This window comes from Rhyacophila brunnea, unplaced genomic scaffold (genome assembly GCF_057557595.1).
Source record: "Rhyacophila brunnea isolate RB1 unplaced genomic scaffold, BYU_Rbru_1.0 scaffold_6, whole genome shotgun sequence".
Taxonomy (NCBI): domain Eukaryota; kingdom Metazoa; phylum Arthropoda; class Insecta; order Trichoptera; family Rhyacophilidae; genus Rhyacophila; species Rhyacophila brunnea.
The window spans coordinates 18749470-18773476 of record NW_028233276.1 but is presented as its reverse complement, the minus strand read 5'-3'; the positions used below and the strand labels follow the sequence as shown (position 1 = coordinate 18773476).

The 24007-nt window shown below is 33.2% G+C and overlaps 2 protein-coding genes across 3 annotated transcripts; one reads left to right on the top strand and one right to left on the bottom strand.

Annotated features, from left to right (window-relative positions):
* Positions 1 to 858: 858 nt before the first annotated feature.
* LOC147065345 (abasic site processing protein HMCES) lies at positions 859 to 24007 on the bottom strand. Of its 2 annotated transcripts, XM_085956629.1 has the most exons (6): positions 23276 to 24007; positions 21400 to 21470; positions 8405 to 8645; positions 5972 to 6166; positions 5224 to 5436; positions 859 to 3059 (listed from the first exon to the last, which is right to left on the bottom strand). In XM_085956629.1, the coding sequence occupies exons 2-6, from the start codon at positions 21462 to 21464 to the stop codon at positions 2763 to 2765; spliced, it is 1011 nt and encodes a 336-aa protein (XP_085812755.1). In that variant the 5' UTR covers positions 21465 to 21470; positions 23276 to 24007; the 3' UTR covers positions 859 to 2762. The 2 variants fall into 2 exon arrangements, with proteins under 2 accessions (XP_085812755.1, XP_085812756.1); XM_085956630.1 differs by lacking the exons at positions 21400 to 21470; positions 23276 to 24007 and adding an exon at positions 8730 to 8870.
* Positions 9385 to 19085, top strand: LOC147065346 (uncharacterized). The gene is made up of 3 exons (XM_085956628.1): positions 9385 to 9750; positions 10632 to 11150; positions 16270 to 19085. Exons 1-3 carry the CDS (start codon positions 9502 to 9504, stop codon positions 16603 to 16605), a joined length of 1104 nt encoding a protein of 367 aa, XP_085812754.1. The 5' UTR covers positions 9385 to 9501; the 3' UTR covers positions 16606 to 19085.

The window sequence follows — 24007 nt, the reverse complement described above, 5'->3', positions numbered from 1 at the left end:
TAGTACTTTTAACAAAAAATTCGATATTAATTTCCATCATTATCTTTCCTGAATTTTATTGCAAATGGGTGTGTATCCCATAAATATTTTTTTTACAAAAGTTAGTGTTTCTTTCTATGCTAATCATAACCTATTATCGACACCTCCTACGTATCAGGACAGAACTGCAAAATGGTACTTTTCAGTTAGTACGATAAATTTCAATGACACCACAATGTTAATTTTTAATGCTGAAATCGTAATTTTTTAGTTGATTGATATAATTTATAGATTGAATTGTTTTTTTTTTCGATTATCATTGTTGTATTATCTTTAAAATTAATTAATAAAAGGCAATCAAGTCAAAATAGCCAAAAAACGCAGTTACGGCCTTTTACGTAGGAGGTGTCATTATATTCCTAATGTTAGCAGGAATGATACACTATGATTGTGTGATTATTGTTCGGCTTCTATATATTGATATCTACATCATGGCGCTGTTTGCGATTTAAGAATAGATGTGTTAACAAGAGTTGAGGCGAATATAATACTCACACAGACGCATCAGGTGTTTCAAATTTTTAAATCAACATTAACGTATACGCATGTTGTCCTATTTTCGCTATAAGCGCAATAAGTAGGCGTAAGCAAGACAAACTGCTGTTTCTCGTAGATATCGTGCAATAGCCGTTGCCTCATAAATGCACCAATACACACAATCTTTCGTATCCGTGATCGCTTCAACTCTGGCTGACGTGTATGTCTCGATATAGAAGTCGAAGTCTAGTGGCTTGTTTTCCGATATTTGTATAAGCCATACATTAAAATTAATTGAATGTACATATATTCTTTCCTATAAGTAGATAATAATACACCAACTCAATGTGTCACTCAATGTTTTATTCAGTATACAAAAAATAATATATCACAAGCAATAATGTAAGTGTTATGTAAAAAAATATGATTTAATCATAACTCCAGATATTAATATTTATAATAGAAAGTATATTTCACATAATTTTAGACAAAAAAATGGCTGTGCGAATTTTTGAATTGAAATGTGTTTTTACCACATGAAAATTCAATTCTGAATCCAAGTCTAGAACTTTTTCAGCTATAGTTTCAAAAAAAAATTTAAATAATGTTTGCACATGTATTGTATGCTATATATCAGGGGTAGCCACACTTTTATTTTCTAGGATCGACTAGTTGAAAAAAATATTTATGGCAATCGACTGACATCACTTGTAATTATATCATGAAAGAACAATAACAACCCATTTTTTGTAAATATGTACCTATTTTGAAAACAGATATTTTATACATACAAAAAATAATGATACAGAAAAATCGAATAAACGACAATAATGTAATATTATTATGTCTTTCACTTCTAAAAAAATTAAGTAGGTACACATTAACTGTAATTTCGACATGTTACATAATTTACCTGTATACCTATCGAAAATTAGAAATTTTATAGTAGCCAAGTACACGCGACCCTTCGCCAGGAAACATACTTAACAAATAATTTCTATACATGAATTATCATTTAATTACATCAATACTCATATCATATCAAATTGCATCGCACAGCCATGTATTTTAAAATGTAAATATCCCTTGAGGAAAATAACCCCACAGGCGATTTTTTTACTATTCGAGCAAATTTGTGGTTTGTGTTTTTCTCACTTAACTGGTTGATCCGCTACGCCGGGCTTCCCTCAGGCTAGAGCCCTGTCAGACCCCCCTTGTGGGAGCCATGCCTGTTGGTGTATATTGCAATGATAACTGATAAAAGTGGGTACTGTTTCCTCATTTTTACAGAAAGTAATAAACCCAACATGATTCCCAACCATAGCAGGAGCTCAATCAGTCGTTACCAATACTAGTTTATGAATAGGAAGTCGAGTACGATTAATTTATGACTTAAATGCATTAAATATATTATCTTCTCTTTTGGATCGTTCCTCCTTTGGTAAAACTGTTAATAATTCTTCTGAAGCAAACATGTCTTTAAAAACCAATCGAATAAAAACGGATAGTTGTGCAATATCCGTGTACACGGATTTTACAGGATAGGAATTTACATTTATTTTATTAATGTTTTCATGTAGAATTTCTTCCAAGTTCTCATCACTTGTGTTCTTCAAATGAGTGTATTTCTTGATAATGATATGTAAGAGAAGAGATAAGAACTAGTGGATTTTAAGAGCTGGAACGTCGAGTAGTTTTGACTCGTTTGAACAAGAAATAGTACAATATATTATTATGTCAGCGATCGACCAAAAATACCATACGATCGACGCACTGGCCATCCCTGCTATATATTATCTCAATTTTTTTGTAATTGTTTAAAATATTCCGATATAAGCCGACGACTAAACGACGAATAAACGACCTATAGTGTTAAGAACCCCTGATCTAAATGGTAACAATATTTAAAATATTATATTATACAAGTATCTTTCCTGTCTTTCATTTACACCTCTCACCATTTACCAATTTATAAGTGTTTCAAATAATATGCCAACTTTTGAATCTGATTTTATAAAACAATACAATACATTCATTAGCAAACTACCTATCAGCTATTAAATATAAATAAATAATTATTGTTGAAAAATAAAATTATATTGTACATATTGGAATGAGATTCACAAGTGTGACTGGAAGTATTATAAGAGAATATAAATTTATATGTACAAAAGATTTGTTCACAAGAACTCTTTTATCGTTATCTTGCGTACCGTTAATACAAAATAAAAATGATGATAACCCGCCTAGTCCTCTCGCCTCATTTTCTTTGATTCTAAACTCAACCCACTCTCACTCGTGGTGTCATTTGACGATTTTTTCTTCAGCCAGGAATCCATAACACTTCTCGAACCAAAATTTTGCCCTTTTGCTTTTTGTTTTGCGGCAACGTCTTCAGGTGCGACCGGCTTGTTACAATCCGGTGACTTGTTACGGGAATTGTTCACAGATGTCGACACGGGATACCAAGAAAGTTTTTTCACAGGTCTCAAAAGAGATATCACACTGTGATGTGTGGGGAGATGATCGGCATCCAACCAATTCTGTAAATAATTGTACTTTCATTATATAAAAGACATGTTTGGTAATTATTTTAGTTCTTATGGCAATGTGAAAATACGCTTCTAACGAAAAACAATACGTACAATAAATTTACTCTGAATATAAATATTAAATAACATAAAATACTGAGAAACAATTGACGGAAACTGCCCCCTTTTTATGTTGTAATAATATAAATATGTTTAATAATAATATGGGACACATGATTTATTATGAATATCATTAAGAGGGGTTACAGCGGTGGTGCACAACCTATTTGAAAGAAGGGCTAATTTATCGATTTTCTAATTTTTCACGGGCCGCAGCTGGGAAAATTGTTGAAAAATAATGATATTATAATATACTAGACAAGACATACATTTTATTATTTTTAATTTAATTGTTACATATCAGCTACTCCAATCACCCTCCACTCTGCATTACGTACATATTACAGTAGAACCTCGTTAATAAGAACACGGATAATTCTAAATTCCCCATAATTCGAAATTTTCGTAAAAAAAATTCTCTTGAACAACATTATTTTCATATAAAACCATATCTTTAATTCGAATTTCGTAATTCGAAATTATTTCAGACTCCTGGCATATAAAAATATTCAATAAATCATAATAAAGTACACTATTTCATGAGCCAGTCATTGAAAATTGTGACAGACTTTTCTTAAAACATCATAAATTACTTATTTTAAGAAGGTAATAAAAATAATCCTGACATTTTATGACACATTAACACACACTGAACCGGAAATTTGTTAGGCGTGTTATTGATGAAAATCAAAAAAAAAAAAAATTTTAAATTTTAATGTTTCCACCATACATTTCATAATTCGTAATTCGAATTTTTTTTCGATTTTCGGTCCCGTAGATTTCGTATTAACGAGATTTTACTGTATGTATTTGCACGATAGATCTTAGTATAATATAGGAAATTAGAATTTTGTCATATTCAATAAAAAATTTGGTGATGAAGTTCTTGTTATTTTGGGCAGCAACAAATGCCATTTTGGACCGCAGTTTGTGCATCACTGGTTTTATAGTAACATCTATCGACAAAAACTGTAATTAACGCTTGCAGTCGATAATGCAGCACTCCTCAGAAAAAACTAGTCGTGTCACAGAAGTCAATCAAAAAACAGTTACACTTGTGTATTAATTAATTAACTCTCACTACACAACTCAAAACCGTAAACTTAATAACCGAACAACTACAAATTGGTGACCCCCTAAATTGAATAAACTGCTACAATACCGTAATGATATTGAACAATTGATAAGCTATTTTGTTTATTGATTCACTTTGAAATTAGATAAATTATATGTTATATATAACATAAATTATTGCACATGCCGGGACTACTTTGATAACTAACAATTAAAATATTACTCCGGAAGACGTTTGTCCAATTGTGAGTTAGATTCACCAGTTATGCGATGTAACGCTAAATGGCATGATGTTGATTCTGGGAAATACATTGCGCGCCAGATAGTAATTTTAAACACAAGATTGATCAAACATGAATTAAAAACTCTATTCTTGCTCTTGGAAAATAAATCATTCTGATGAACATTTATCCCAGCTCGAAAATAATAATATAAAACTAGAACACAATTCTTTTTTTTTTTTTCGACCATGTCCGATCCTAATAGGATCATATGGACCTCCACAGAGTGGCGGTTTGTACTGACAGATATTGTTTTTTTTTTACGAGAAATGGATGTCAGCCACTTGCTCAACCTATTAGGTCCATAGAAATCATATAATATCGTGTATTTTTAACAATGAATTAATGATTATAGATCAATGAATAAACTACCTAAATAATAAAATACTTAATTTCCGCCTTAAAAATGAAATCTGAAGAAAAATCACATTAACACAGATGATCAATTGCATTGCCCGGATTTTTATATTTGGCAATGTTCACGCTTAGTTAATCGAAAGGTCTCTCTATTATATCTATAATTTCTCAGTTTTTTAATCAATTATAACATTTTTTCGATACGCATCAGCAGAATACACTCTATCGACAATTGTAATGTGTGTGCTGCGCCTAGTTCACTTCAAAAAAAAATATACATCGATCAATATCAAACATACACAAAATCATTGGAATAGAAAGATTCTCCTCCATCCTGGACTTACTTCGACCTGTTTATCAGTTTCCAGTATGGCAGGCATCCTGTGATGCAACCAGCTCATTGTTTCGTTGGATTCCATTGTAATCACAGAATAGCTGTAAATGGTGCCCTCTTCACAGTTCCAAGAGTTATATAAGCCAGCCATTTTGAGTAAGTTTATTCCGTCCCATCCTTTTGTTTCATCGAATTCATTTTTCCATGACGTTGCATCATCCATCTGCATGGGGAAAATATAACACATCTTGTAAATCTATCTCCAAAATGAAAGAAAATAACCATCCAATTTTCGTTTCAAATAGAAGTTTTGAATTCTAATGGATTTACGTTTTGTACTATTCCATTTGCGTCATTTTTTGCGACCTGGGTTTCGCCTTTGCCATCTTCAGGCACCATGCGCGTTCACCAATGGCAAATAGTTATTTAAGTTATTAAAAAATATATAATATCTATAAAAATGGGTATTTATTTAGGTTTTTAATTTATCATGGATACAATTATTGTGGATTCTTTTTTTAAATGATGACGGGTGCAAGAATCTTACGTAGATGTAGATAGTGTATTCAATAATAATCATTTTTTTTACCAAAATGAGATTTATGAGTTTTACTAGATAGCCTGACGATATTGTAAGTCCCCTTTCACCTAGAATTATTTTTAATTATCAGGTACAAATGTAATTAGAAGAGTCAATAGATAGTGGTGGTGGTAATATAAGCCAATATATATATTTATTCAATCCCGAAAATTGATACCTTAATACTTTCATCTTGTGGGGAGTAAATATAATAGGGCTGTTTTGACGCATCTGTAGTTTTCCATTCGTAAAACCCTTCGGCTAATACGACACATCTGTTTCCATCCTTCAATGCGCTCCCATACATTTTCGATGATGTTATACTTTCAAGTCGGCAGTTATTTGTTGACAGGCCGTGAGATTTGTAGCTTCCCTTCAAATCAAATTTAAATCAATGTTAACAAACAATTCTCATACTAAATCTGCTTGAAACACATCGAAATTATAGATTTCCATGTTGTATTGAAGCATAAAGGGTGATTTACCTGATGTATAAAAACCCCCAACAGACGCTCAATTAAATATTGCCTACAAGCGGCCTGATTTTGTCACAATATCATAAGCTTCATGTTAAGTACTTCACGTTACTACAAATAAGTATGTGTGCCTGGAAATGTTAATTGATACAGTTTGTGTTACCCCTGTAATTAGTTAGTTAAATAAGGTGAGTCGGGGTAAGTGTGACATAGAATTTGATGAGATGAATTTCAACCTGGTTCATGATGAATAGGTATGTTTTAAACAGTTGAAAACTTTACCATATCGTCTCTGTTCTGGCAGAACACACTAACTGGAGAATACTAGTTTTGAGTAATTTGACTTTGAAGTTGTTAAAATGTTTGAAATGGTCTTTCATGTGAGTTTATTAAGTAATCGTAAAAAGGGTGACTTTAAAATAAAGACTGTTTATTTGTCTTAAGTTTTCGAGCAAACTTTGTCAGAATTCTGTCATCTTGCTCAAGTTTTATTATAACTCCGACAAAATGTTACACAGTTTTTTTTGTAGCAAATTGTACTACAATCCATTTTCCAATCTCTAACATTTCTGAATTAGATGCACCTGCAGTATCATCAAACTGATCAAACATCAATATATTAAGCATATTAATTGAAGGATCGTTTTCCTCATCGCCGAGCAAATCATTAATATAGTCTTGCATATTATCTTCGCTTTCGTCACTTGATGTCCATGACAAATCTTCTTCCGATGACATGGGTTCATGTTTTTTTTTGTTTTGGTGTACTTTTATCGGTTTCAATACCTTCTTCTGCATGTTAGTTTTGTCTTGCAATGGCTTTATTTTCTTTTCTATTGGGACATTATTTTTCATTCGCTCTATAACATCATAACATGTAATCACTTCTGCTCCTGGGGCAACCATTTTTCTCTTATTCTTTATAGGCGCCTTACTACTGATAAAATTCAGCAAAACTGTTTCAAACAAAAGTTTTTTCTATATTTTCTGCACGAAACTTTAGTAACAATGGCATTTCTATAAAACTTTCGGTAACTTCTTTATTTGGTAATTGAACAACTTTGCAATCCAGAATTATACGCTGTAATACCGATAATTTGTGGCTTAGCATTTCATAATTATTCAAACAGATGTCACTGTGTGTTTAATATTTTAGATTATGCAAATCAATTGAGAGTGGCTAGTAATTTGAGTTTAAAGTCAGACGAGATAACTCGCAAAATTTTTATGTGCGAAAAGAGAGAAAACTCTCTGAAGGCAAAGAACCGGTTAATAATGATGCTTAGAAGAACATTTTTGAGTCGAACAGTCCCCATACAAATTGACGAATTTTTTTTCTTCTTCAGAAAATTCGATTTATAGCGATTTTCGCGAATTCGAAATCAAATTTTCAGAGTCCCTTGGATTTCAAATTATCTAGGTTATACTGGTATACAAATTCTTACATAATATAAACATTCTATTTCAATTACGAACATTTTCGATCTTCGATACTTCGATTGATATAAATAATGCGTCATGTCCCATCACTAGTTAAAATATTGACTTTGCAAATTCATAGAAAATATATGGGGAAATGTGACAATACAAAGGCACACTTACCCCACATGTTTACTTTCGTGGGGGAAGTGTGTCTACTTGATTAAAGGTTTCAAATGCTTATAATTCAGTAAAACGATAGCACAACGTGAAGCAGCGTATCAAAACACATATACTCACCAATTTTTACAACCGCAATGTGCAGATTTCCGTGTTTAAAAAAATATTTTAGTAACAGCTACCATCTCACTCGTCGACTTCAAAATGTCGTCTGGAGAATAATCCATGTAGTCACCTCAAAAAACATGGTATCGACACCATTTCTGATTATTTTTATAAATCGGTGACTTTGCTATTACCTTGCCATAGATGGCATCTTCCAATTTGAGATAGATACTGAGATAGCTACACTTACCCCAAAGTTACACTTACCCCGACTCACCTTACCATAATATAACTATTGTTACAACAATTCAATATCATCCGCCTCCATAAATTGGATTTGGTAACCACTGAAATTGTCACTTCATGAACATTCCCCAAAAATGCAGTTATGATAATGAATAAAACAAACGAAAGTATATTAACAGACGTACCGTGTGCCATGGTGGTATCATACCCCACATCATAGGTTTGATAATTCTTTCTGATGTGTCACCGAGGCCAAAATCGTAAGCCGACACGATGACTGGAGTGATTTCAGTTGGGGCTATATTAGATGAAGGCGAAAATTCTTTACCAAGATTGTATTCATCTCGCCATGTAGGTTTTTCATAATTCTTATTGTCATTGCGTTTATAAGCGCAAGCACCTTGAACATCTGCCGCACACAAGGTCCTAAAAATTCATTATAATGAAGCCGATAAGCAAACATCTTTACATATTTGAAGATAAAGTTAAACAAATGAATCTATAACGTACAAGCCTGTGCGACCACACATAATAATATTATAAATACGTTTGCAAATCGTAGAACCAAAAATTAGACAATACTGTCATACGGTGATCTGTTGACAAACAAAACAAATTGGAATGCTCTCATTGCTCTCTTGAAAAATGGCGGGTGAAAAAGGTGTTACATAAAAATAAAATTTAAATAATACTAAATAAATATTATGTAGTACATTTTTATTAATATTCAATACCTACTTTTTAATTCTCATATTTAATTACTTACTAAAATTTTGTTAAAATAATTGTTACGTACTTGCTGTTTTTATTATTATTATTGAATGTGATTGTACCACGTCAAAATGCATAAGTTTAATAAACCTAAATATATCAGAAATAAAAAATAACCAAATACTTCATTTTTGATTAAATACATATTTTTATTGATAAATTGTTAAATAAATAATAATTATCAATGTCAATGTATTCATTTTTTAAATTTTATAGAGCATCAATTTATTTTTATCAAATACCTTATATTTGACTTGGCGCTTTTTATGTACTAATGTATTACTTTTTGTAGTAGATATTATTATTGTAGCAGCATTTGGTGTTTGCAATATTACTTCTAGGAATGCTATTTCATTATGTGGAACGGTAACGGCGCCTGAGGGTAACACTGGATGGCCTTGACCATAGACTAATCTAATATACTTCACCAAGAACTTGCTGTTATCGTCAGATATGTCAAAATTTTAGGGAAACGGGGTATATTTAAAAAAAAACATTTCTTGGATCTAAAATGTGGAAATATGTCACTGGTTGTGTCAGAGAAACATTGCAGCGCAGTGTAAATTATTTTGACATAAGATGCGGAGCTGGACTCTCGTCAAATCAAAATACCTCCGTTGTTCCTAGAAGCGACAATGCGATCAAAGAGTTTCGAGAAAAACATCGCTGCAGCGGCGCCACAGATGATTGCAATACAAAAAAGAATGACCAGTGGTACCAGGAACATGCCTGCAAATCTTGGATAAACGCCTTCACATGGGTTAGTAATATAACAATATGTCAGGCTTATTTATGTGAAAATCAAATCATATTATTACCTATCTATACTGGGTATGTCGAAACAGTTTCATTTGAATAAGTAATTTATTTTTTTACACATAGCTTACTAATAGAAATCGTCCAAATAAGATAAACATTCTATGGAAGAGCTATCATTAAGTACGCAGTATTCGGTTCACACTTACAGCAGAATTTATTTTAAAAAAACAAAACTATTAATACCTACTATCGACCGATACTTGATGTAATTTAAATTCAAATTGATTTGAGTTTTGGGTAATAATGCTGCAGATGCCCGCATGAGCTTTTATAACTTTTTATACCAAACCTAACCTAACATAATCTTAGTGTGATAACGAAATGAAAATATCAAATTTTAAATTATTGGATTAAAAAGCATCTGCGCCAACAGAAAAAGGTATTTCATATAATTGTCTACATGGAATAAACTGTTTTCGTAAAAAAAAAAAATTAAAAGCTCATGTTGGCTTCTGCGGCATATTTACCGAGTTTTGTACTATTCGGCATCTTCAGGCACTATGCGCACTCGCCAATGGCAAATACACACTACACTGACAACAAATACAGTAAATTATATCGTTGAGTGGACAACCATTGAATAAATGCATCGTACAGTGATACACAAGAGGCACTAAAACTCACCAAGTTGACAAACTTGTAAAATATTACAGTTGTATGTGGCAGTAAAGAACTGAAGACTGGAAAAAGTGGAAGAAGCTAGGCAAGGCCTTCATCCAGCAGTGGATCGACTCTATGATAATATATACATAACTATAACTCTGAAATATTTTGAAATTACCCTTACTGAATAATTATTGATGACCTTTTTTATTCTTTTAGAGCGGAGCTATTGTATTAGGATGGTACACAAGTCAGCTTTTGTGCTTGACACAGAAACGACGAGGATGGAATAGCATAGAGAGCAGGACACCATGTTGCAAATTTGTTATCTCCAATTCAAAAGCGCTTCATTCGGCACTGTTGTCCCACTATGCGCACGCCCAACCTCCGACTGGCATCACCAAAGGCGCATCCCGCCAAATAATTGACTCCAGCGATGTCATCGACTATGAACGCAACAGTAATAGCTTTGCCGTTAATATATCGAATGACACAATATCAGATAATGATGTGAAGAGCCATGACAGTCATTTACGCTTGGATAAGGCCGTGTCTGATTTTACTGATGTTTTGAGTTCTATTGAAAATAAGCTTGCTTTGGCTTCCATCAATAGAGGTGATGTTAAGGAGGGCTTGGCCATGTTGCAATCAGCAGCTCAGAGAAATCACGCTCCGGCACTTTTCAATTTGGCTATTTGCTATGAGAAAGGATTGGGACTTAAACAAGATGACAAGATGGTAAGTTAATCTGTAATTTATGAAGACCATGCTCAATCGAGAAATTTGCTTGAGGCGGCCATGGTCCACCATGAAGTGTAGTTACTTACAACACTTAACTCGACAACTAAACAAAGTAATTGGTGAAAAGGGAAGGAGACTCGGGTGGTCGAAATGAAACGCTCGATCGCCTCAACAGAGATCCATTTAATGCGGTAGACGACAGAAATATTAGGTTACAATCTTATTTATTACAAATACAGGTTTGGTCATACAGTTTCATAAAAACAAGAACATTCGGTCAGTTATTATATTAGGAATTTACATCGCCAAACGTAGTGACCTGAAGGGGTTAATCCATCATGCAGGTACAGCACACATTATATTGTCATAGGAACACGTCAAATCACAAGTATCAAATCGAAAATCTTACTATTATAAAGAAAAATTACATACCAATTTATTCCTATAAAGTACGAACAATATAGGGCTTTGTTTGGGAGTACTGGGCCAAAGGCGCCCAGTGTGACAACCGCTGGTTGAAGCTTTATAGATTCAGCTACCCAAAGCCACTCCACAATCCTCGAATTAAGTCCTTTGCAGGGAGGGGTACGCCTGCGGGTTTTCTAACTCAATTATTTTTATTTAATTAAGTGCATTTTTCCTCGTGTTCTATGGACTGGACACAGATGGCAATAGCATAAAAAGAAAGAAGAAATTATACTTATTTAATTTATATTCGAGGATTGTGGACCGTCAAAAGCTGGCTGGTCAGACGGGTGCGGTTGTATTGATGATTAGACCAACCGAAGACAAAGAAAGCCCTATATATACGTATATCTGGTGAGATGTGGCACCACAAAGCTCTCTGATCATATGACAATCACGTCCGGTGAAATGCCCTTTCTGCACGCGGGAAGAACAGTTTTGTCCCGCGGAAATTAACCCGGCGTAATTAATTTATTTGGTAGGATTGATTTGCCCGGGCGGAATAACGGAATGCGTAAACAAAACAATTTAAAAAAAAACTTAAGAAGGCCAAGCATAGAAATCGATATATCGACGCAAAAAGGTTCGCGCGTCAGGTAACGTGCCTCTATCTGATTTTTACAGATGGCAGTACAGGTTCAGGAAATCGATAAACGCCGTTCTTTTTAAACCAAGAAAAAGGACGAAATATGAGAATTTAAGACGACAATTGACTACTTTACACCTCGCTTAGCGTATATTGTGATACCACATACCACACTACAAACCTCCCAGGTCAATTAGACTTAATTCCTTAACATGTAAATGGCAATATTCGAATTAATAGAGCGGGAATTAAATTTAAACACAGCCGCGGAATAATCTAACGCACACGTAAATCGGCAATACAAAAAAAAACTTTTAAACATTAAAGAGATCCTATACGCTACGAAACAACTATGACAATTAAAAATAATACCAATAATACCTAGAATTATTTTTTTACTGACAGGGCATGGCTTTAATATTATATAATCCCAAAGGGGGGCAAGCTTGGAATAAATTTGCGTAAAATTAGACACGAAATAAAAAGAATAAAAAAAGGGAAGACAAAAGTTATTAACAAACAAAGTTATACAAATATTACATAGTTATAGTTATACAATATATAAGTTATACAAAGAAAAATTATCAAAAAAAAATATTGATACAGGGTACTCAGGGTTTGGCGGCGTGCTGGTGGATGGCACCTTCGGATGAAGGTCCTGTGGAGACCCAGGTAGGGTCTTCAAGGCGTCGGAGGAGAAAAGAGGCCTCTCCGAGTTGCGCAAGCTTCTTTTAAAAGCTTCTTTGTGCCGCCCGCGTGGAGGGGGCACCTCGGCGGCCGTCGTTAGTTCCGCTATCCGCCGCTGAGGTAGATCCCGGCCTTTTTTTACTACGGCACGGTATGTCGGTGGGATATTTAAACTGGCCGAAGGCCTTATGGGATGCCGTCCACCCCGCCCTCCTGGTTCTGGGGTTCTTGGCGTTCGCCTTCCTTCGCATAGGTGTAGAACGGTGATGCCTCACGCAGGTGACCGAGTTTGCCGCTACTCGCGGCGAGATGTCGCTAGGATGCCCGTTTTTGATATCCGATAGCTGCGGCGGGAAAAGTTTGATCTTTTGAAGATACCGACCTAACCACTATTGCCGGCTTATTTGAACATCAGTCATTTACAATATTAAGTCAACTGGAGTGGATATTCGAGCGGTAATGTCTATTTCCCGGGCTTTGAGAGCGTCAGGTTTTGCGCCGTTACGTACGTCGATTTTTGCATCGGATGCCTTATTATTCACTTGCTCTGCGTAAGACAGCAGGTAGTACGGTAAGGGTCGCATTGCTGACCTTGGAACGTCCGCGATGCGCCGCTTTCTTAAAAGAACCGTTATCCCTTTGCCCTGTCCAGTGCAGGGATAGACAACCTTAGCGCGACGGGGGTCGCACGTATTGATTTGGTGACATTGGGTTCTCCGTCCCTTAAAAATGTCCAAAACTATTGCCAAACAAATCTATATGCCCTTCTACTTTCATTCAATAGCTTCATAGAAGTTTTATTTAATTAAAACAACCGTAGTATTTTTTTAATATCATCAGCCCGGATGGATCCACTGATGGATGGAGGCCTCTCCAAGCTGATGACATTCCTCTTGGTCCTGTGCGTTATGTAGCCAAGTACTTCCGTAAAACTTAACTATCTTATTGGTCCAGCGGCCTCCAGGTCTACTTGCGAACATTTTGTATCTCTTGAGTACCGGTGGATAGATTTGTCCAGCTCTTCGAGATAACTCGAATTATTTAGTATTATATTGTCTATTACTACAAGTATTCTACTCGTATGTAAAGTCCATTATAACTACATAAGTATAAGAAAAAAATAGTATATTATTTGTAGAATTAATATATTTTTTTATGTCGTCACTACTTTCTAGTTTTTATTTATAATATATCAAAACTGACTAACAAAAATATTAAAATCAATACTTGTAAAAAAAAAACAAAATGTGTAACTGTTGATTAATAAAATGATAAAATCTTGTTATTCTTATAAACTGATATTAATTGTTTATTGATTAAAAAATAGATTACCAATTTGCTTTGTTTAAATTATTAATTACTTTATCTACAATGACCATTTAATGTTTACATATTCTACTATCCCTTTTTGTATAATTCTGTAAATACTCTTCATATCTGGAAGATTTGTATGTAATACAATAAGTCCGCTTAATTGCTTAGAGTAGACTAATGTATAATGGGTTGTACATGCATGCGGCGGAGAAATGAAAACAAAACCGATAGTTGTTAAATAATTACGATTTCTAAACAGAAATAGTAAATACATTTTCGGGTAAATGTGTATTGTGTTGAGTATCGATTATACATGTATGTACACAAACAACAACCTAAAATTAATGAATGATTGCAGTTATTCGCAATAATTGTCAGTGGTTGATGATTTTGAAATATTGATGTTTCAAGGAGAGCTTGTTGCCTTCTAAATAATTAATACATACAGGAGCATAATGAGGCGGCGGTGGGTTTCGAGTCCAGATATGATGACATGCTATTATTCTCTATGTTTCTCTATTCTCTCTATTACAGTATTCTCTCAGTAATCGTCACCCCAAAAGCATTGCACCCCATGCAGATTATAGTGCATACATACAAAATAATTTATTTTTTTTTCCGACCATGTCCGATCCTAATGCCAGCGCTCCATTGGCGAGCCAAAAGTCCGAGGACAATAAATCGTCCGATTTGTCTATGCCCTGCTACTGATCAATGAACGAATAAAAAAGTCGAGCTGTCAAAAGTCAAAAATTGCGATTATCGTAATGTCTTCTGATAACCCTATAATTTTGTGTTATTTATAATATGTAGACTTGCGTAAAATAATATAGCAGTGAAAACAACACAAGATTTACGTTTTCTTTTATGAATTTCATAAATATAAATAAAAAAATAATTCGTAAATCTCTCATTTTATAATGTGTAAATTAACAAATAAATCAATGAAAATGTTTAAAACAATTACAGATTTTTTTGCGGTCCGAATGATTGCGTATTAATGTCAAATAGAATTTGCATTGTGATCGACGGACGAAGTCTGGCAACTCGGAGAGTAAAATATCAAACATGTTTGAAATCCAACGAGCCTGGTCTGCGGATTAAAAAGTCCGCAGACCTGGGGTGCTCCACGCGAAAAAAAAGTCCGAAGACTGTAAATCGTCTGACTTGCGTGCCAATGGAGCGCCGGCATAATAGGATCATATGGGCCTCCACAGAGAAGAGGGTTGTATTAACAGATTTTGTTTTTTACGAGAAATGGATGTCTGCCACTTGCTCAACCTATTAGGTCCATACCCTGACTCACACACAAATTGAAAAACAATATGTGTACTTGCCAGACCCAGGATTCGAACCTGAGACCCACGGCGTGATAGTCCAGCGCTTAAGCCACGCGGCCACCGTAGGTGAACAAAAATATGGTAAAAACTAAAACAGGTATTTCGTAAAAATAGTTTTTTTTTGAGAAATTTGTACTAGCAAATTGCGGTTTTATTTATAATCAAAATCAAGTATTTACTGAATTATACATATTTATAAACTAAGTTTATTAACTAAATATTTAACAGTAAATCACTTGACACAACCAGTTGTTCAGATATTCTTGAATGGCTTAGGATTCCTGGCTTTCCCTATGACCAAAAGCATCAGTTTGTGTGTCCCGGTTGCATTAGAGCACACCATAATTGTGATGCGGTCCTTGGGCACTTTCCTCCCTGGTACATTACGTTCTTCACGATGAACGTACGTTTCACGAAGGAGAAGTTTCCAAAATAAACCCGTCTCATGTGCGTTGTATACTTGTACGCGGCGGACTACTGAATTTGACAATCGAATACCGGCGAATTATAGAGCTTGAGCTTGATTTTGTGCTTTCAACTGGTAAAAATAACGGCGGATTATAGTAGTTGTCGGATAATCGAGCGGCGGATTACTAAGAATGTACTGTATAAGGATTATAGATCAATAGGTTTAACCCCTATGTTAAACAAAGAGTAATCAGACGATTGTACTTACTGAAATTCTCTGTTGAAAGTAATAATCTAAATGTCTTTACATTTCCAGGCCATGGAGCTTTATTGTGTGGCCGCTAGTAAAGATCACCCAACAGCGATGTACAACCTGGCAATATTTCACGGGCAAGGCCGCGGTGGTCTCAAACGTGATAGCTTTGCTGCAGAACGATTGCTACATTTGGCAGCAGAAAGGGGGCAAGAAGACGCCATTAAAGCGCTCGCTAAAATTGCACCACCCGTAAAACAAGCGGAAATATTCAACACCGGGAAACATAGTAAAAATATCTCCCAAGAAATGACATCCGATCCGACGAAATCATTTTTGGATTTAATTAGTGGCAACGCTGCGAAGTATCAACAGCATTCAAGTGTTTTGATATACTAACAAGTTTTCTATAACCTGTATAATTAATGTTTCGTATCGTCTATCCATCATCAGATATCGTCAACTGTCGAATGTCATTATTACAATATAAATAACGTACTTATGGCATTAATTAATTATTTGTGTTAATAATTAATCAATTGCCAACAACTTTACCATGATGACTTTTAATGGAAAAGTGAGAATTATTTCAAAATTACACCCAACCATTGACTGACAATATTTCAATACTTTCGCTAAATTTTATTCAATTTTATTACAGTTTTCAAATAAATACCGGTACCAACTTATCCAACGAATTTGAATTTATTTATCAAAACATAATTAACATTGTGTATAAACAAACAGTCAAGCACATTTATAATTTCTCTATTGTCCTGATGCAGTACAAATATAATAAAATATTTACACAAAACATCTCAATATCTGTAAATTTCATACAGTGTTTTACCCGTCATGTATATTGTTATGACAAAAAGTAATCATTCATTTAGAAGCAATATGTTTGTTTGAATCTAACCGCATGTAAAAATACTTTATAGTATGTATTATAAATTAACAATTCTATATTATAGCCTGTTACATACATATTAGACAAAAGGCTCGAAGGCAATTACCTAATGACCTAACTTGTTTTGTTGGTCTGGTTTAAAATGATGACAAAACAACATACATACTACCATCAATCAATTAAACAAATACACCTAAAATCATCTTCATCGATCAGATATCTAACATTATTAATATATGTACTGAAACTTTACTGTTTTCTTTTTATGTTGTGAACATTTAAATGTTATAACTTCGTTTAATGCGTTTTATGCCATAATCTATCATATTCAATAAATATCTTGGGCAGAGGTTTATGATTACAATTATTAGAATATACTTAGGTGACGGTTTTTTTAATTTTCATCTTGTGACATCCCCAAAAATGAGATTTTATTGTAAGGGCAAAAGTGACATATTATTTGATTGTGAGTCCATGATTGCCTGGATATGAATATATACAAAATTTATCCATCACTTGATACGTCATCATACATGATACATGTGTCTTAGTTATAAAAATCAATATCATAGTGTATTTTTGGTACTTTTTGTGCCAAATGCTATGTTCAATTGTTTTGAATATCTAGATATGTCATAATATGTATGTTACAAAATACATATTAGTTTATCCATACAGGATATATTTGGTGTGCTTTGGATACTACAAATAGTATGTAAGAAAAAGCAGATACAGTAAAATCCCGATTATCCGTGCACGATACGATGTATACAATGATATAATAGCTCTTAGGAAAATTTGAACTGATATTAGAAAATCATTAAAATATTCCCACAAACAAATCAAAATCACAGATTTTCTTAATAAGTAATAAGTATTAAACATGTTAAAATAATTATCTGCTTTAGAAATGTATTGTAGTATTTTAAAAAGATAATCCATAGTTTGGATTATCCGTGTTTTTCGTTTATCCGTGCCGCCTCTCCCCACCATTATCCCGGATAATCGGGAGTGTACTGTATTATCATTCACAAAAATAAAAACATTTGCACACCCACATTGACCAAGTTGGTAGATCTTCGTCTATGAAACAGGGGGTCACGGTCTCTATCCCACACCAGATATATAATTACTTATTGTTTTCTTCAATGAGTGTTTGATCCAGTACAAGAACTCAATCAGTCAGGTGAATCAATCCTCATAAAAGAACTGTTCATGAACCCAACATGGTAATTTACTTACATATATTTAGATATCTTATGAATATATTTATTTATTATTGACTCCATTATTTTTATATGCTGATTTTCCAGGTGCGTCCATCGTAGGTATGCAATTACACGTAAACCGGAAAAATATGTTTTTATGTGTGATTTATGAGTTGTAAGGTAGAGATTCCAATGTTTTTAAAGTATTGTTACTCTGTTTCTAACTCGTTGTAAGGGAAAGGTTACTTGAATTGAAATGTGTATAGTTTTGGTTTCTTCAGCCACACTGTATTAATCGGCTTAAGTCTTTGCTAATCGGAATTCCACTCTACCGTATATACCAGGGATGGGCATACATGAGGTCAACGAGAGCCATATTCTGGATTTTCATATATATAAAGAGCTACACCATAGTCACATTTACAAAGGAAAACTCTCGAAAATACCGGTATATTGGGGAAAGAAAATACCTATATTTTTATCAAGAGATATTGGGTGCCGCACTTAACCCAACAAAGAGCTGCATCTGCCCACGTCTGGTATATATGAGTACCTACATGGCATATTACATTAATTGGATTCAATCTTCAAACCTCAAACTCAAAACTAACACACACTTACAACAAGTTAGAAATTTGTTGACGATATATAATTGTAATATTATTGAGTGTTTCCCTAACGATTTTAATTCTTTGTAAATATTTAATTTAGTTTAGTAAGTATGTATTGTTTAAAATTTACAATAAAATGAAAAGAATATATTACTATGTTTTATTTCAAATCATTGTTTATTTGCACGCTTCCTACTTTATCAATGTATTTACACAGATAATAATACAAGATATTTATTATTTATACAATTAAATGGTAAATAATATTTAAAATTAATAAAAACAAGCTTTCAACGCAAAGAAAATAGGGAAATGCTTAACCAAGGGTAACCATTGCTCATAAAATCAATACAGACTGACGTTGATCAAAGATTTATAGCACCTGTACACGTGTATGGATTTACTTGTAGCAATAGTGTGTATTATAAACTATCACGATAATAATTCTTTACACGTAAAAGTGCTGACTGTCTCACCAATCTCATTCTTCAAGAGTAAGCCAGATGTCGTAAAGATCGTTGAGGGACGAGACCACTGTGATTGGGGATGACCATGAAGTGTTGATGGAGAGATTTAGTGGTTGCTCCGATGCACGGAGGAGTGAGTTTTATTTGCCACGTAAACAGTCGGTACAAGAGTATGTTACAATACTTATAATACTGTTTGAGGTCCGAGACTCGATGGAACAGAATGCTATGCGGAGGGACTAACACGAAGCTTACTGATCGGGCTGAGATTAAGATTGATACTAATAGGTGATTTAGATTGATCAACTATGACCCGCTAGTTATATGCATGAATATTTGGTAAATTGCGAGTCATTGCTGATGAAGTTTGCAATTGAGAAATCTGCTGCCCTCTGCATTATTGCACTTCGAACGTTTCGAGCCCATCGAAAAATCTCACGTGTGTAGAATATGCTGACTGTAGATGCGACTAGAGTTGGGTTTCGGGAATTTCCCGACGGGAATTCTGGAGAAATTTTCTATCCCGAATCTTGAGAATAGAAATTTTTAACATTTCGGGAAATCCCGGATCTCGAAAATCTTTTCTCGGGATTCGGGATTTCTTTATTATCAAATATTAATTGAAAAAATGATTTTGAACGAAAAGTGGACAGAAAAGACAAAACATTCAAAGACTGATCGGAGTATTTAACACAATTAAGCCAACGTCGACTCAAAATGAGCGCAATTTTTGCAACATAAGGGAATTTTATATCTCAAAAGCGTATGCGATTGTCAGACGCAGCGATTGACAGTCTGTGTTTTTTAAAATTCAAATAAATATTTTTGTTTTCATACTTCTATTTTGTTCGTCTTCTTACATGAATAAAAAAAATCATATTTTTTTGGAATTTGTCTGTTTTTACACTGATTTTAGGATTTATACAGGTTTTTTTAAATTTCCCGATATCTCGAGAATTCTTTTCTGGAAATCCCGAATCTCGAGAATTCAAAATTTCATTTTATCGGGAAATTCCGAATCTCGAGATTGAGATTTTCTCGGGAAATACCCAACTCTAGATGAGACGATTGTGTGATAGTTTAAATGACTTACTATTTCTTACATTGTCGAAATGTAAGACAAGGCCCGAAGTCATTGACCAGTACAAAGTTATCAGTGATAAAATCACATCTCGACAATCTAATAACAGAAATTGATTATTCGTCAGATAATGGAATTCAACTATAATATTTGTTACATGCATTTTCGTAATTTTAGATGGTTGATTATAAAAAAACAGCAGACTTCAAAAATGCAACCAAAACTTGATTTTTTTTTCAACTATTTATAGGTACTAGTGGACCAAATTCCCACCTTTAAATCATGAGCGTGTGGGTTCAAATCCACGGCTGGATCAAATTCACACTATTTATATTCAGAATATGGCGATACAAATTATACGAATGGCTAACAAACATTACTCTAAAGAATTTGTTAAGCTCCACCCAGTGGAAGTCCATTTATGTTCCAACTTGGATTGAGAATAGTAATTTAATAAACCATTTTTCTTTTATTCAATAAATAGATTACTTATACCGATTAGCGATATTTGATAAACATTTCATGTAAGAACTACTAGTTAAATTTGTCGTAATTAAGTAGGATGTCCGTCGCTTAATTGGTAAAGCAAATTAGCGTGAATCCAGTGGTTACAGGTTCAAGTCCCGTCAGGTGTCCTATTTAAAAAAAAAAGACATTTTTTCTAGTATCTGATGTGTTTTCAAATTATGTATATTCATAGTAATTTACCTAAATTTTATCAGGATTAGTCTTTTGCTATAGATCAACCAGTATAAGTTGTCTGCTGAATGAGGGCAAAACATACTATAGCAGTGATGCATAAACCACGGCCCAAAATAACAAGTACTTCATCACCAATGTGTAACTATTAAATTTAAAATAATAAAATGTATGTCTCAACTAGTATAATATAATATCATTACTTTTCAACACTTACCCACATTGAATATTAGAAATTGGATAAATTGGCCTTCCTTCCAAATCAGTATACCGTGGCACCATAGGTAACTTGAGGATGTATGGAAACAAAAATGTACGATTTATTTTTTATAAATGCCAATGATGGATGATCACATAAGTAAAATCACCACTTTATCGTTTTTACGAAGCTTGTAGACTGATCCGTTATCACTTATTTTGACTTGAAATTTCAATAACACAATAATCAGTAGATTGAGTAATAAAAAAACATTGCTGTGTTTTCCATATATATGTCATAAAAATAATAAAAATCACTCATTGTATTTTCAAGTCTCAAAGATGAAAGTGATATTTTTTGTTGTGGCTATTTGCTGTTTACTTTCAGTAGTACAAAGTGGATCTCATCCTAGAGGCTGCATCTACATCGATGGATTATGTAAGTGTCTTGCAATAAATTTACTATAAGTGTTTCCAGTGAACTAGCAATGTAGTCGAATCCTAATAAGATCATATTATGGGCCTCCACAGAGTGGAGGTTTGTATTAACAGATTTTGTTTTTATGAGAAATAGGCTCAACCTATTAGATCCATACTCTGACACGTACACAAATTGAAAAACAATATGTGTACTTTTGCCAGACTCAGGATTCGAACCTGGGACCCACGACGCTATAGGTAGACGCTTAAGCCGCGCGGCCATGGATTACCCGATATATCGTAATCAATATATTATTCATTGTTTATATTACCTACTTGAAATGAATCATGTACAATATCTGTAAAATAAATAAAGATATTTCCAAATATAATTTGGAAACACTGCAAAAGCTTGACAAAAATATGGTGCTGGACAGGTTTTGAACCTGCATCTATCGGAACCCAGCCAATTTATCAATTGAGCAATTACCTAATTACGACTAAATTAACTAATAATCATACAACTGAAGCAATTCTCAAATTTCGTTAATGTTGGCGACTGGCTGAGAATTTTAAACTTCTAAATGTTGTATTATTTAACATACATAATTTTGAAAACACTTCTGACAAAATATATTATAACCAATAGAAATAATCTTTTTGAATAAAGTAAGACACCCCAATTTCTATTGGTTATAATATATTTTCTCAGAAGTGTTTTCAAAATTATGTATGTTCAATATTTAGAATGTTACATTCTTAAATCCTGTGAATTATTCGTTGTATTATTGTTTTTAATTTAATAAAATGCAAATTTTTTGTAGTACTTATTCCACTTTTAACAATAGATTAGGACCGGTTGAAACAGTTGACAGTTGAAAATGCCCCTCTGAGGCGGACGAAACCGGTCCTAATCTATTGATTAAAAGTGGAATAAGTACTACAAAAAAATTGCGTTTTATTAAATTAAAAACAACAATACAATGCAGTTCCACCATGAATTGACAGTTAACAAAATAAAAGAAATTATTCGTTGAATAAAGAAAATAGTTTATTCAAAATGTAGTATTATTTATTTTTAATTTGTTCACTAATGATCTACAAGTATAATATATTTATGTCATTTAAATATCAAAAAAGGAAAAATACCAAAGAATAACACTGATTAGATCCATAATACCAGCTATAGCGACTTTGATTGCATATTATGTATTTATAGAGGAGCAATTTAACTTTGAAGTTGTCTAGATGTGATTTCTTCTAGTGCACACGAATTACACAATTATTATTAATTATTGTTACCGATACTATTTCCCACTACTTTTACATGTAGTCTATTACATCGTTTTCTCTCATTTGGCGTCGCTTGATCATATTTTCTGTCAAAATTACCGAACCTCATGCTAATGTGGTACCTACTTATGTTTATTGTGACCTGTATTTTAAATAATTTAACACACAATATACAATCTTACCTGCGCATTTGATCAAATTTCATAGAATTACAATCATAAATTTAATGTCTGCAGCTGGTCTACACACATAAAATTACAATGTTGACAAGACTGAACAATTATTTTTTCAAGTTTATACAACAAGTGTTTAATATATTAAAAAAACAAAAACTACCGGGTGTTCGAAAACGGCTTTATTAAATATATAGATAAAAATGGTTGTGGTCTGTGGTCTGAAGTTTAAAGGAAAAAAATAATAATTGAACTAATTGTTATCTTGAAAATTAATTTTAATTCTAATTGATTTCAGTTTTTACTACATATTCTATTTGAGTCCTTTTTAATAAACTGGGTTATGCAAATAAAGCTAGTCCCATTTTGTTCAAGATTTAAACAATATGGAAAAAATCCTTGAAAATAATTCAATAGTTACGGCTACATAAGTAGAAATACTTTTAAAAATACTTGTTAATATTTCTTATCAATTTATCGGGACGAAAGCGGCCGAAGATGAAGTTATTGACAAAAAAAAATTTTAAAATTGAACATCAATTTAATAAATAATATTATAGTTTGTCTTAGATAATATTATAATTATTATGTACCCTGTAATAAATACCCTGCACATAGGTACTGGCAAGAAGAAACAATTGCGTTAAATTTTATCTTATTTTGGCTCATTGATCAAATCTTCTTTACCATTCCTATAGTAGTGCATTGAAACTAAAACAGGTATTATTTTGAACAATGTAT